The sequence below is a fragment of the Sapajus apella genome, unplaced genomic scaffold (assembly GCF_009761245.1).
Source record: "Sapajus apella isolate SASKATOON/1434 unplaced genomic scaffold, GSC_monkey_1.0 scaffold62, whole genome shotgun sequence".
In the NCBI taxonomy this organism is placed as follows: Eukaryota; Metazoa; Chordata; class Mammalia; order Primates; family Cebidae; genus Sapajus; species Sapajus apella.
In genome coordinates this window covers 15,231,912-15,247,003 of record NW_022437002.1, presented here as the reverse complement: position 1 = coordinate 15,247,003, position 15,092 = coordinate 15,231,912, and the positions used below count along the sequence as shown (strand labels likewise).

Below are 15,092 nucleotides of genomic sequence, written 5' to 3'. Positions count from 1 at the left end.
TTTAGTAGAGATGGGGTTTCACCATGTTGGTTAGGCTGGTCTCAAGGTCCTGATCTCAAGTGATCCACCTACCTCAGCCTACCAAAGTGCTGAGATTACAGGTGTGAGCGACTGTGCCCAGGCCCCTTTCAGATCTTTTTAATGTCTATAGGACCTTTAGTGATATCCCTTTTTATTGGTTATTGGTATCTCCTCACTTTTACTTTTTTCTTGATCAGACATGCCAAAGGTTTGTCCATTTCATGTTTTCAAAGAATCAAATTTTTTTCTGATGACCTTTTTTATGTTTTCTATTTTATTAACTTCTGCTCTTATCTTTATTTCCTGCCTTTTATTTTATTTGAATTTAATTTGCTATTTTTTTTCTAACTTCTTGAGATGGATGCTTACGTATCTTTTTTTCATTTCCAATGCAGTATACGTATTTAAAGCTACCAATTTCCCTGTATGCATGGCTTTAGCTTCATCCTGTATCTGTATTTGTAAAAAATGTTGTACATGTAATTCTAACACATACCCCTAATTAGAGACCAGTGTTTTAAGTACTTGTAAAGTGATGAAACAAATGGCTGTTTTCCTGGACTCATGAGCTAGGGCATCGGAATCACTTTCTGGGCTTTATTTGCATCTTCACAGTCACTTGGAGACTAATTACACTGTTGAAGCTGAGGCTTGGGAGCTTTTATTAATAATGCCTGTGTTACTGGGGAGGCTGAGGCAGGAGAATCGCTTGAACTCAGGAGGTGGAGGTTGCAGTGAGCAGAGATCACCCCACTGCACTCCAGCCTGGGTGACAGAGTGACACTCCATCTCAAAAACAAACAAAAATGCTTGTGTTTACGTAGCGCTTTCACTTCCCACGCATGTTTACTTTTCCTTATCATGGGGGTATCTCACAAGGTTTGAAGTTCAATGAAATATTCTGGTGGACATAAGAAAATGGGGATGGAACCATATACTCAATGACCTATTATTTGCTAAAGTCAATGGTCAGTTTTGGACTTCACGTGACCTCCCTCTGATATCTAGTACCACTGACCACTTCAACCGTTCAGAAATTGTTTAGTTCCCTGGCTTCTTTGAGACAATTATGTGATTCCAAGTTCTCCTTGTATCTTCATTTTCAGTCTTTCACTGGCTCCTCTTCTTTCACCAGTCTCTTAAATGTTGGTCTCCCCTCTCCTGTCCAATGTTCTTCTCAGATTCCACATCGGCCCTTGGTGATCTAATCTATGCCTCTGACATCCTTACTCTCTAATTCCCCAAATCTTCATATTCAGCCCTCACTTCTCCCATGACTGCCACACACACACACACCCCTCACACTTCTGGGCACATCAAATGTAACATGGCCAAAATGGAACTAAATCTCTTTCTTCTCTCTGCCTCCGCTACTAAAGTCATGGTTTAGTTCCTAACCCAACTTTCACCTTCATGTCCTAGCTGCTCTCCATCACTCCAATTTCCTTCCACTCTAATTGTTCCTCAGTGCTGTTTAGAGAGTTACCTTTCTGATCTCATTACTTTCTTGCTTAAATCCTTTCCTTTTCACTGTTTCTCGTTACCTAGAGGCTAAAGTCCAATTCCCTGGCGTGGCACACGCTACCTTCTACCATGCGGCCAATCTTTCCTACTCCCTCTTTATCATCACTCAAAAGTGTCCAGTGTTCCAGCCATATGAACCAAAGAGCACCATCCAGCTTCATGCCTCCATTTCATCATCGCTGGCAAGCCCTTCTGCCTAGAATGTCTCTCTTTTCCAGTGGCCTCTTCTCTCCAAATTCATCTGCTGACTTCTTACCTTTTCCACGCCTCTCCCTCTTAATCATGCCTCACATCTAATCTGGAACTCTAGGACCTAATGATTTATTTTCTTTTGTTCTTTTTCTGTTTTTTTTCAGACAGGGTCTCACTCTGTCACCCAGGCTGGAGTGCAGTGGTGTGATCACGGACCTTGCATCCTTGATCTCCTGGGCCCAAGTGATCCTCCCACCTCAGTCTCCCAAGTAACTGGGGCCACAGGTGTGTGCCACCACACGTGGCTAATATTTTTTACTTTTTGTAGAGCCAGGGTCTCCCCATGTTGCTCAGGCTGGTCTCGAACTCCTGAGTGCAAGTGATTCCTCCTGCATCAGCTTCCCAAAGTGCTCAGATTACATGAGCCGCCACGATTTCACTTTCTAAAATCATTTGAATCCATCAACTTCTCCCTAACTGTACCACCACTACTATTATCTATGGTGTAGATGTCCACAATAGCCTCCTTACCATTTCTACCCTCGCCCCCTCTAATAGTCTTCACTCTGCAGCCAAAATAATCCTTTAAAATGCAAATCTGGTCACATCATTCTCTGTCCTGAAAGTCTTCAGTGATTTCAAGGAACAAGAAGGATGATGTATAAAATACTTATAAGGCCTATAAGTTTCCATGCATTTGGGCCCCTGTGACCTCTCCAGTCCCAGCCCCTCTTTACTGCATGGTTTATCCTGGTTCCACATTCCAGGCCCACAGACTTTCCCTTCCTCTGACACATCTCAGGTCTTTGGACCCCCATCTACAATGATTATCCCCACCAGTTTTGTCTGATTAACTCCTACCAAGCCTTTGCAAATACAGCCACCTAAAGTATGCTACCCACTTCATTCTTTCTTTCTTTTTTCTTTTTTTTGAGATGGAGTTTTGCTCTTGTTGCCCAGGCTGGAGTGCAATGGCGTGATCTTGGCTCATTGCAACCTCTGCCTCCCGGGTTCAAGCGATCCTCCTGCCTCAGCCTCCTGAGTAGCTGGGATTACAGGCATGTACCACCATGCTCGGCTAATTTGGGATTTTTAGTAGAGATGGGGTTTCCCTATGTTGGTCAGGCTGGTCTTGAACTCCTGACCTCACGTGATCCACCTGCCTCAACCTCCCAAAGTACTGGGATTACAGGCGTGGGCCACTGTGCCCGGCCCATTATTTCTCTCATAACAACACCATGTTTTTCTTTCAGTGGAACTGCAATTAGTAATGACATTTGTCTGTGCATTTGTTTTACTGTCCCCTTCCCCAAACAGATAGTGAACCCATGAGGAAAGGAACCACCGGTCTTTTGTTCATCTGAATCCCACTGGCTGGCAGGATGCTCGGCCCTGTGCCCCTTGTTTCCCCGGACACTGTTCACTCACTTACCTTCCCTGTGTGTCCTTTCAGGCTTAAGATGTTCTCTAGGTTCGTGGTGGTGTAAATGTGAATCACATTTCCATTGACTGCAGCAAACAGGTGACCTCCGTTGCTAAAGGAACACTAGGGAAAGACAGCAAAAGAGCAAGCAAGCAGGAAGGGAGCAGTCTGATTAGAAGCTACAGTCAAGAGTCGCTTTTCCTCACGAGTTCAGGCTGAGACTATGTGTGAGGGGTGGGAGTCGGGGTAAGGTACAAATGAGACTGAGGGGTGGCTGACAATTTCAGACACTTTCGCTATTCCTGTAACTCATAGTGGCCAGATGCTGGCGCTGCCAGGCCCACAAATCATGAAGCCGTTTGGACTACAAGCAATCATTTTGCCTGTAGAAGCACATTTCAGAGCTGGGGAAGTAATTCCTGAAATCATTGCCTTGTTTCCGCAAGTCATCTCGGGGAAAGTTACTGAGCTCTTTACTGCCTCCCACCATTCATGCTTAGTTTGCCCTGGCTCCTCCCAATCTCCAACCTCACCTTCCTAGTTGTGACTCTGATTCTGAAATTACTTTTCTTTTTAAATATTTGTTAATGCTCCACAGTTACAGATAGGACTCATCATGGGGGATCTCACAAGGTTTTAGGTTCAGTGAAATATTCTGGCAGACATAAGAAATGGGGATGGGCCGGGCACGGTGGCTCAAGCCTGTAATCCCAGCACTTTGGGAGGCCGAGGCGGGTGGATCACGAGGTCAAGAGATCGAGACCATCCTGGTCAACATGGTGAAACCCCGTCTCTACTAAAAATACAAAAAATTAGCTGGGCATGGTGGCGCGTGCCTGTAATCCCAGCTACTCAGGAGGCTGAGGCAGGAGAATTGCCTGAACCCAGGAGGCGGAGGTTGCGGTGAGCCGAGATCGTGCTAGGGGATCCAGAGAGGTAAAAAATCCACTGGGGACAAAGTCCAGTTTCTTAGAAAGCCACAGCTGAAAAATCAGGAACCATATACTCAGTAAGGCTGCTGGGAAAAGAACTGGATTTACCCCTCCCTGTCTTTTTAAGCCACTATAGTTCTCCAAGACAGATTTTGGTCCCACCTCCACAGATCATGTTAGTTCCTGATTTTTCAGCTGTGGCTTTCTAAGAAACTGGACTTTGTCCCCAGTGGATTTTTTACCTCTCTGGATCCCCTAACAGAGTATTCTTTGAAAGAACGTATATCATCAATGAGTAGATTCATGAGGCGTAGTTTGTCAGCAAACCCTACTACAATAAAGTGTCCAGATGGATGAAGGCTGATGGAATATGCCTCTTCTTGGTATTCCTTATATAGTTCCAGAGTGCTGTGAAAAAGATCAATTAGTGAATTATAAGCCTAGCTCACTAAATCCCTCCAGTCATCCACTGTATCTGATATATATTGTTATCAGAGTATTTGAAATACACTACTGTTTGCAATTATTGGTTCCTCTCTTTTCTAGATTTTGGTTATTAGGGGATGATGTCCAGCATGGAGTATGGTAGATAGGGAGACTGGTCAAGGTGTTGTCTAGCGATGCTGAAGACAGAGCTCTGTGTGTGTAGATTCCAAAATTCATGAATATTGTCCAAGTGTTTTTTCCCCAGAAGCCCCAGAAGTTGCACATAAGAACAAAGGAAACAGTGGGGGTTGGGGGTCTATCTAGGGTTGGAGATTCCCGGGGAAGCTGTGCCAGAAGGCAAAATCAGAGGGAGCTGGGGGTGGTTGGGATAGTGATGTCCTCAGAGAAAGAAAAGGAAGGAATGGTCTGGGGAGCTCCATGAAGCAAAGTGCAGTTCCTGTGGGAAACAAGGGGATAGGAGAGCTGGAGGGACACAGGAGTTTATGAAAGAAGGTGAGAGACTGGGGTGTTATCTTCATGTCTCCAGTGTCTGGCATGTGGTAAGCATTAAATAAACCACAAAGTAGTTTTCCAGCCCATGCAAGAGTGAGAAACAGGTAGGCTGAGTTGATTTTTAAAAAATCCTTTCCAACTGAAAGCTTTTAAGTAATTAAATTTTGGAACACTATAATTAAAATAATTCACATAAACAAATTAACATCTGGAATCTTGCATATGAAAGAGGCGAGCCTCTCATTCCTTACTTTGTTTCATAATTCCAAATGCGGACGGATCGATCCAGAGAACAGGTGGCTATGAGGGGTTTTCGGATGCAGGTAGCTAGACCGGTGATGGATGCTGAGTGTAATGGATACATCAAATACTCAAAGTGAGCAGCCTCCCCCTAGAGAAGGCATACAGAACAAGATCCGCAGAGTGAGCAACGTCAGCTCTAATTGGTTCCCATAAACATTTATTAGACTGGCTGCATGGGAATCAGGCTGTGGCTAAACTGTGTGAATATTACGCATATTTTCCTGAGCCAATATTATTTTTAACATTATTTTAATGGCAGTAAAATACTTTCTTCTATGGATATCTTAGAATTTAATTTAACCCTTCCTCTATCGTAGGAACATTTAAGTGGCTTCCAATTTTTGTTATTATAGGAATAATACTAGACTAAATATCCTTGCACAGGTATTTGTGTCTCTCTCTGATTGTTTCCTTAGCATACATTTCTAGGAGTGGAAAACTGGGAAAAATTGTATGAATGATTTTCAAGGATCTGGATAAGTAATGCCAAGTTTCTCCCTGGAGAGACTGTACTAATTATCACCAGTAGCAAATGAGAGTTGGATGGATGATTTTAAATTGAAATGCATCCTACTGCACTGGTTATGTAGGTTACAGATATCTGTCTTCAGAGGCATTGTTTTTGGAACACCTGAATGAGAAGTGACAGTTGGGAAATTTAATGAGATGTACATATTTAGGTCTGTTCACAAGCCAAGATAAAGGCTAAGATGGAATTTTTTTTCAAATCCTGGCCCTCTGCCACTTACAAATTTATCTGCATCCACTCAGTCCTACCCTAGTGTCTCCCATCCAAATACTAACCAGGCCCAACCCCGCTTAGCTTCTGAGATCAGACAAGATCAGGTGCATTCAGGGTGGGATGGCTGTAGACCTCACTATCTCAAAGAAAGAGATGCTATCCTGGATGGGGGGCAGGCACAGGTTACTGTTATTCTTCTCCATCTGTCACCCTTTCTTTCTCCAGTATCTTCAACCTGCCTGTCTCTATGAGCACATTCCTATGAGCTTTTATACACTCAGATCTCTCTAGTCTTAAAAACAAAAGGAACGCTCTCTCTTACCCCTCTGCCTGAGGAGTCACGTAATGATGGGGAATCACACAAGCAGACTTACTGGTTTCATTGCAAATGCATGACCACAAACCTCCAGTGGGCATTTAACCCTGCCTGGTAACTCTACCATATTTTTCAATAAGTTCACACTCTAAACATCCAAGATAAGTATTTCATACTATTTATTCTCTCTTTTCAAACGTTCCAACCTTTTTCTTCCAATCCTAAATCTCATCTGATGACATTATCTCTTATTTCCTTGATTTCTGTGTCTTTGTTTTCTTTATTTTGCATCTCAGAAGCAGACTTGTGTAGATTCATCATAAATTCATATAAGACAAATTTTATTTTATTTCACTCCTTTCTTTCTCAATTTTCACTTCTGTCCCTCCCTATTCACTTCTGTTGATGCCATAAGTAGGCATCAACAAATGGATTTCATGTATGTCACTGACTATATACATGTGTTTTATATTTCTATAAATGACATTGTGCTTCAGATCTCATTCTGTACTTTTTTACTTTCTTCTCAACACTATGTTTTTAAGGAATTGTCTATGTTGCAGTATGTATAATTTACTGCTTCTAACTGGTGTTTTATATTCTACAGTACACATCCAGCTACTTTACTTCTCCATTACCACTAGGGATGAACATGTGGATTATCTTCAACTCTCCATCTTCAACAAACACTATGGTGAATATCTTTGTCCATGTTCTTTAACGGCTCTGTAGGATCAGACTCCTGGTATGTATCCAGTGCAGACTACTGGATGACAAGGTACATGCATTCTCTATTTGACCAAGAACTTTCGGATTCCTTGCTAGAATGGCTGTGTCAGTTTATACTCCCATTATCACCATGCTAGGATTATCATTCTCCCCCATCCTCAGACATCTCTGGTGATAACTGGATTTTTAATTTTTGACAATATAATCATGAAATTTCTTGTAAAGAAGCATCTCAGAATTGTTTTAATTTGCATTTTTCTGTTCATAGGCAACAAAATTCCCTATGACAGCACCCAAAGTCTTGAAATTAGCCATTCCAAGTGTGTTTAAAAAAACTAAAGGAAACCGTATATAAAGCAGTAAAGATAGAAATGATGTGCATCAAATAGAGAAGCATAAAAGGATCTCATCAATATAGGGATAGAACTATAAGAGAATAGAAATTCTGGAGTTAAAAAGTACAACTGAAATGAAAAATCCACTAGAGGTGCTCAAGAGTAGATCTGAACTGGCAGAAGAATTAGTGAACTTTATAGATCAATAAAGATTAAGCAATTTGAAGAACAGAGAGGAAAAAGAATTAAAAATTTACAGAGCCTCAGAAAAATGTGAGACACCATTAAGCACACCAACTAATTCAAAATGGATCTTATATACAGAAAATCCTAAGGAATTCACTAAAAAACTAATAAAATTTGGATATTTCTCTCCTCCAAATCTCATGTTGAAATGTAATCCCCAGTGTTGAAGGTGGGACCTGGTGGAAGGTGCATGGATCATTGGGGCATATCATTCATGAATGGCTTAGTGACATCCCCTGGGTGATGAGTGAGTTCATGAGAGATCTGGTTATTTAACAGTGTGGAACCTCTCATCTCCCTCTCTTGCTCCTGCTCTTGCCATGTGATACTCCTACTCCCCCTTCATCTTCCACCATGATTGTAAGCTTCCTGAACCTTTACCAGAAGCAGATGCCAGCACCACGCTTCCTGTACACCCTGCAGAAGCATGAGCCAATTAAACCTCTTTTCTTTATAAATTACTCAGTCTCAGGTATTTCTTTATAGCAATGCCAAAATAACCTAATACAAAAACTACTGAAACTAATAAGTGAATTCGGCAAGGTTGCAGGAGACAAGATCAGTACGCAAAAATTGATTATATTTCTATATATCTGGAATGGACAATCCAAAAATGAAATTCAGAAAATAATTCAATTTTACAATAACATCAAAGAGAAGAAAATTTTTCATAATATATTTAACAAAAGAAGTGCAGAAGTTATACTCTGAAAACTATAAAACATTCTTGAAACAAATTAAAGACTATCTAAATAAATGGAAAATATCTCATGCTCTAGAATTGGAAGGTTTAATATTGTTAAGATGGCAACAGTCCCCAAACTGATCTATAAATTTGGTGCAGTCCCTATGAGGATCCCAGATGGTTTCTTGTACAAATTGCAAAGCTGACTGTAAAATCCATATGGAATTGTAAGGGACACAAACTATCCAAAACAATCTTGAAAAAGGATAAAGTTGCAAGAGTCACAATTCCCAATTTTAAAACTTGCTACAAAACAGCAGTAATCAAGACAGTGTGGTACTGGTGTAAAGATAGACAGATAGATCAACGGAACGGAATTGGGAGTCCTGAAACAAACCCATGTATCAACTGATTTCCAACAAGATGCCAAGACTACTCAATGGAGGAAGACTCGTTTTTTCAACAAATGATGCTGTGACAACTGGATATCTACATGCAAAAGAATAGAGTTGGACCCCTATACCATGCCATATACACAAATGAATTCAAAATGGATTAAAGACCTAAATGTAAGAGCTAGCACTATGAAACTCTTAGAAGAAATATAGAGGTAAATCTTCATGGCCTCAGCGAGGGCACTGGCTTCTTAAATATAACACCAAAAGCACAACCAACAAAAAGAAAAATAGAAAAATTAGATTTCGTCAAAATTGAAAACTGTTCATCAAAGGACAATATCAAGAAAGTGAAAAGACAACCCACAGAATGGGAGATAGTATTTGCAAGTCACGTATCTGATAAAGGACTTATATCTAGAATATATAAACAACTGTTACAACTCAATAATAAAAAGACATATGACTCAATTTTTAAAATGGGCGAAAAAATCTGAATAGACATTGCTTCAAAGAAGAATTACAAATGATCAAATCCACATGAAAAGATGTTCATCATGAATCACCAGGTAAATGCAAATCAAAACCACAATGAAATACCACTTCTTACCCACTAAGATGGCTACAATAAAAAAGATAATAACAAGTTTTGGCAAGGATAGAGAGAAATCAGAATGCGCATATACTGCTTATGGAAATATAAAATGGTCCGGCCACTTTGGAAAACAGTATAGCAGTTCCGCAAATAGCCGAACATGAAGTTACCGTATGACTCAGCAGTTCCACGTCTAGGAAGAGAAATGAAAACACGTCCACATAAAAACTAGTTGCATTATTCATAAAAGCCAAAAGGCAGAAACAACCCAAATGTGCAAATTGGGTGAATAAAATATAATATATCCATATAATTAAATATTATTTGGCCATAAAAAAGGAATGAAGTACTGAAACATACAACATGAACTCTGAAAACATTATGCTGGCCAGGCGTGGTGGCTCACACCTGTAATCCCCACACTTTGGGGGGACAAGGCAGGTGGATTGCCTGAGCTCAGGGCAACATGGCAAAACCCTGTCTCTACTAAAAATACAAAAACTAGCTGGGTGTGGCGGCGTGCACCTGTAGCCCTACTACTTGGGAGGCTGAGGGAGGAAGACTGCTTGAGCCCAGGAGGTCAAAGCTGGAGTGAGCCATGATTGCACCACTGTACTCCCACCTGGGTGACAGAGAGAGACCCTGTTTCAGAACAACAAAACCCATTACGCTAAGTCAAAGAAGCCAGTCATAAAAGTCCACAAATTTTATGATCCTGTTTGTATAAAATGTCCAGAATAGGCAAATCTATAGAGACATGAAGTAGGTAAGTGGTTGCCTAGGGCTGGGATGGAGAGGGGTGATAACCAGGAAGATGGAGGAATAATAATAGTTAAAGGGTTTGGGCTGTTTTTTTTGAGGTGATACAAATGTTCCAAGGTTGACTATGGTAATGGTTGCATAACACTTTGAATATACTAAAAACCACCGAATTGTATACTTTGAATAGGCAATTTGTATGTGAATTATAACTCAATTAAGCTGTCATTTAAAAAGCACCATTACTGAGACAGATATGTTAAAATCTTCTACTGTGATTGTAGATGGTCTGTTTTCCTTATTGTTCTGTCCAGTTTTGCTTTATATATTTTGAATCCATGGTATGAGGTACATGCAGACTTAAGATTGTAGTATCTTCTTGGTTCTGAGCCATTTTAAGTACAATATGATCTCTGTCTTTAACAGTGCTTTTTTATTGTAATGTCTGCAGTGTATTTATATCGTTTCTTTGTTATTCTAAAACAATAAAAAGGAAAAAGAAACATATTTATATATACGTATTTGTGTACATGAGCAAAGAGAACAGTAGATTAAATGCCTTAAAATTCAATTTCTGGGTAAAAGGATATGTGGGATTTAAATCTGATAGACAATGCCTCTGTGTCCTCCAAAGTTACGGTAGCAATCTCAGTCCCACTCAGTCTATCTGCATGCTTCTGTGTGGACATCTTAAAATTAGAATTTTGTTTTGCTCTGTATGAAGAGGGTGCATGAGTTTATGCTAACTTATTTGGATTAAAATTTGTCCACATGGTGACCAGAACCCCAGCTAAGCACACAGAACCTGGTCTGGAAGGACCACTGCTGGGAAGACTCACCTTGCTGATCTCTGTCAGGGACATGGTGATGCTGTAGAGTTGGTTCTTACTGGTGCTGGCAACCAGAGTTTCCTCTGAGGGGCTGAAGCACAGGCAGAGAATGTCCTGTTTGTCAGACTGACTTGGGTCATTGCTCTGTGGGTCCACAGGAAGCTGCTCAAGATGCAAAACAGCTATCAGTAATGTCCCCATGGTGTCAGTGTGTCCTCAGGCTTTCAGAGTTTTCTTGGATAACTTTAGCATACAGACTCTCAGACCAGGCTGCTTCCTGGGATCCCCCTATTGTTCGTTTGTTTTTTGAGAGAGGGGCTAGCTCTGTCACCCAGGCTGGAATACAGTGGCATGATATTGGCTCAATTCAACTTCCACCTGCCAGGTTCAAGCCATCCTCTCACCTCAGACTCCCAAGTAACTGGGACTGTAGGTGCACACCTCCAGGCCCTGCTAATTTTTTTTTTTTTTTTTTTTTGAGACAGACTCCTGCTCTGTCACCCAGGCTGGAGTGCTGTGTACACCAACCTCTTGGCTCACTGCAACCTCCACCTCCATGGTTTAAGCAATTCTAGCTGGGATTACAGACTCGTGCCACCATGCCTGGCTAAGTGCGTGCGTGTGTGCGTGCGTGCGTGCGTGTGTGTGTGTATGTGTGTGTATCTTGAGATGGCATCTCACTCTGTTGCCCAGGCTAGAGTGCAGTGGCATGATCTTGGCTCACTGCGACCTCCACCTCCAGGGTTCAAGCTATTCTCCTACCTGAGCTGGGACTACAGGCATGTGCCACCATGCACAGCTAATTTTTGTATTTTTAGTAGAGATGGGGTTTTGCCATGTTGGCCAGGTTGGTCTCAAACTCCTGAACTCATAATTTTTGTATTTTATTTTATTTTTTTTTGTAGAGATGGGGTTTTGCCATGTTGCCCAGGCTAGTCTAAAACTCCTGGGTTCAAGAGATACACCTGCCTTCGCCTCCCAAAGTGCTGGTATTAGAGGCATAAGCCAACATGACTGGTCAACTTTCCTATTTTAAACTCCAGTTCTGTTCACCTCACCCAAAACCTCTTTCGGGACAGATATCTCAAGTCATCATTTCGCCGTTTCTGCTCAGCAATCCCATCCCATCCCTCCCCATCAGATGTCTTCTCAGAGGACGGCTGCTGGGGAACAAATGCCAGCAGGACCCCCATTTTGCTTTTTCTTCCCTCCTTACCCTGATTTCTCTGCTCTCACGGTAAACATCCTTTTCCTCCATCTTCTCAAACAGCAGAACCCTCCCTGGCCCAGCAGAACAGGCAAATCCCTTTGAATAGGCTGCAATGGCAAACACCTGGGGCATGGACATCTGGCTGTGGCTACTGGCCGCCACCATCTGTTCATAGGAAGGGAGTGGGGAACTGACTGGCGGAAATTCAATCAGGCTGGAAACAAAGAAACAGCATACAAAATATACAGAGACAATCTCAAGGAGATGAATTCTGCTGGGGAGCAGAAAGAAGGGTGTCATTGGGTGTGCGAGAAACCACCCAATGATCCCCTTTTCCACAGCCAAATGCTACCTTTTGGCCTGGGAACTGTACATAAACTGCACATGGCCAAGCCCAGAAGCAAGAGAGTGCTTGGGGCGTGTGGAGTAGATGGAGGTGAGAGCTGTAGGGGAAGACAGCCGCAGGTATGCTTGGGCCAAGCCAAGGAATCTGGGCTTCGTTCTGGGAGGCCTGGACCCCAGGGCTGAAGGACTGTGAACACAGCTCCGAGAAGGTTATGGGGACTCTTTAGGAGGTTCCTACATAATTACAACAACAACAAAAGGATATGCCATTGGCATGGGCGGGGAATGGTAGTGAAAATGGGAGGACTGAAGGTTACTGAGGAAGAAGAATCTACAGGATGCCGTTGGGGTTGAGGGCCCAGGCTCTGGCATCAGAGAGATCTGGGTTTGACTCCTGAGCCCACCACTTATCTGCACAGTGATCTTGGGTAGCCCACTTACCTCTGTGATCCTCAGTTTCCTTGTCTACAAAATGGGCATGGTCATAGTATGAAATAAGGTAAGAATCTATAAAGTATATAAAGCAGTATCTGGTGCATGCAATGGTACATGCCAATACACAGGGGATATGATTGTTACTGGTTGTCACAGAGGTAACATGGCATCTCTATTACAGTGGTCATAGCCACTGTAATAGAAACCACACTTTACTCGTATCCTCTGTCAGGTTTCCTTGCACTTGTTGGTCTGTTGCCTCCTGCTGAACTGTAAGTTCCTTGAGGACTTGTGTCCCCAGCATTTAGCAAGAGATGCCTTTTGTACACTGCAAGGGCTTGGTGAACATGAATCAATTCATTAAATTAGCCACTGGAAAATATATTTTCTAAAAACGATGGTTTTGAAGACTAGTCATACTATAATGCTTACATAATGAGGTTAGGTATTAAAAAAATAAAAAGAATTATATCTAGCCTATGGTTATAACTGTTAAATTCTGTGCTTGAATACAGATGAAAACAAGAAAGGAAGAGGGAAAATGGGCATTGTTGACTTTTACGGTAGAGGGGTTTCTAGAGAATGTTGTCTTCTGCATAATACTGTTAGTAGAATGAACGTGGGAGCACCAGCCCAGGGAGCACCATTACCTCTCTGATTCCTGGATGATATCCAGGCTCTTTGAGCCAAGGGCGGGTTCTTTGACCATGATGCTGGTCTCCCAACGCTGATCTCCAGATTCAAAGAGGAAGAGTTTGCCTGTGTCGGTGCCAACGATAATCTTGTCATCGGCCACCCAGGTGTGCGCTAGATAGTTATGGAGTTCTCCCCTCTGAAAATTGGTTTGCTTCAGGGTTCCCTCCGTAAAACGGAGAAGCTTAAACATCCCATTTCCAGTCACACACACCTGAGTGTTATCCTGGGGACTGAAGCTCACCTGTAAAGTGTGAGAAAATTGAAGAAAAAGATTTATGAAACGAATCCAGATGGAATTATTTTTCATTTTACACATTAATATTTATTTCAGGCTGCTCAGAATAGCTCTTGAACATCATAAAATCATGTAATTTTATGCTGCATTTGATAAGGGCACACATCTATAATCCGTTATATTTGTAGGGATATGAGTCAAACTAGGAAATCTATAAAGGCCAAAGAGCAGAAGGGGCAGCTTTTGACAATAGCCGCACCCAGTGCCAACAAAATGGAATAAAGCTCAGCTGGAAACAGAAAAAATGAGGGTCTGTCATGTTTACACAGCCCTGTCCAGGAGGAAAGAAAGCACGTCAGGGGATGCTATGTGGTCCACCACCAACTGAATATCCTTCCACCACAGCTCTTATCCCAATGTACACGTGCTCCTCTACTTACAATGGGATCGTGTCCTGATAAACCCATCATAAGCTGAAACAGTGTAAGTTGAAACTGGGCAAAGCCATGTGGCCACACAGCACCACACTGTACAGTATCTTGGTTGTTACCCTCCTGACACAGTGGCTGACTGGGGCTGTGTCTGCGGCTGCTGCCCAGCACCATGAAAGCGTATTGCTCGGTCTCTTTCTCCTGAGTGCATACCACTCTTGTACCATTGTAAAGACAAAAATTTTAAGGTGAACCATAGTAAGTTGGGGACTACCTGCATAGTAATAGGCAGTCAACCTGCTGTACTGGCTAGAGAGTGAGGAACTTGAGGGGCTGTGACTTTCTCGTCTCTGTTTTCCCAGTGGTGATTCATCATGGGCACCCAATAAATGGCTGCTGAATCTACTTATTCAGAGCAGGAGGTGTTTCATCAGGTCTCACTGTGGCCTGGTTGAAATACCCTTCTGGTTCTATCTGCCTTTGGTCTGATTCTGGAATGATCACCAAGCAGCTTTCTGATTACTATTATAATTTCACCTCTCAACTTCTCTATTACTAGGAAGGGAATACATTGGATAAATGATGTAAGCGTTCTGGTTGCGATATGCTGGCTTTCACACGTGTCTTGTGAGATGAATGAGCCTATGTCAGAGACACAGATTAACTAGAATCTCTAAACATGAACAGAACTGAGTCGTTGAACTTGTGGAACTGAGTGCTACATCCTAGACTAGGGTGACTGATCCAAGATCAAACCTCCTTGGGACCCCCTGC

General features: G+C 42.1%; 1 protein-coding gene and 1 long non-coding RNA gene across 5 annotated transcripts in view; one reads left to right on the top strand and one right to left on the bottom strand.

Annotated features, from left to right (window-relative positions):
- The window catches only part of CFAP57 (cilia and flagella associated protein 57), an 84,643-nt gene that overhangs the window by 57,589 nt on the left and 11,962 nt on the right, over nt 1–15,092 (bottom strand). For all 3 annotated transcript variants that reach the window (XM_032247209.1, XM_032247207.1, XM_032247208.1), the window contains exons 4-9: nt 13,607–13,893; nt 12,183–12,390; nt 10,976–11,128; nt 5,283–5,422; nt 4,335–4,500; nt 3,170–3,283 (exon numbers count right to left, since the gene is read on the bottom strand). In XM_032247209.1, the coding sequence (XP_032103100.1) occupies nt 3,170–3,283; nt 4,335–4,500; nt 5,283–5,422; nt 10,976–11,128; nt 12,183–12,390; nt 13,607–13,893 (1,068 nt within the window). The remainder of the gene's footprint in view (nt 1–3,169; nt 3,284–4,334; nt 4,501–5,282; nt 5,423–10,975; nt 11,129–12,182; nt 12,391–13,606; nt 13,894–15,092) is intronic.
- LOC116529403 overlaps nt 1–15,092 on the top strand; it is a 29,446-nt gene that overhangs the window by 13,042 nt on the left and 1,312 nt on the right. Inside the window, exon 5 of one of the 2 annotated variants that reach the window (XR_004259489.1) lies at nt 7,000–7,086. The exons of the other annotated variant lie outside the window; for it this stretch is intronic. This is a non-coding gene — a long non-coding RNA (uncharacterized LOC116529403). The remainder of the gene's footprint in view (nt 1–6,999; nt 7,087–15,092) is intronic. 2 annotated transcript variants of the gene reach the window in all.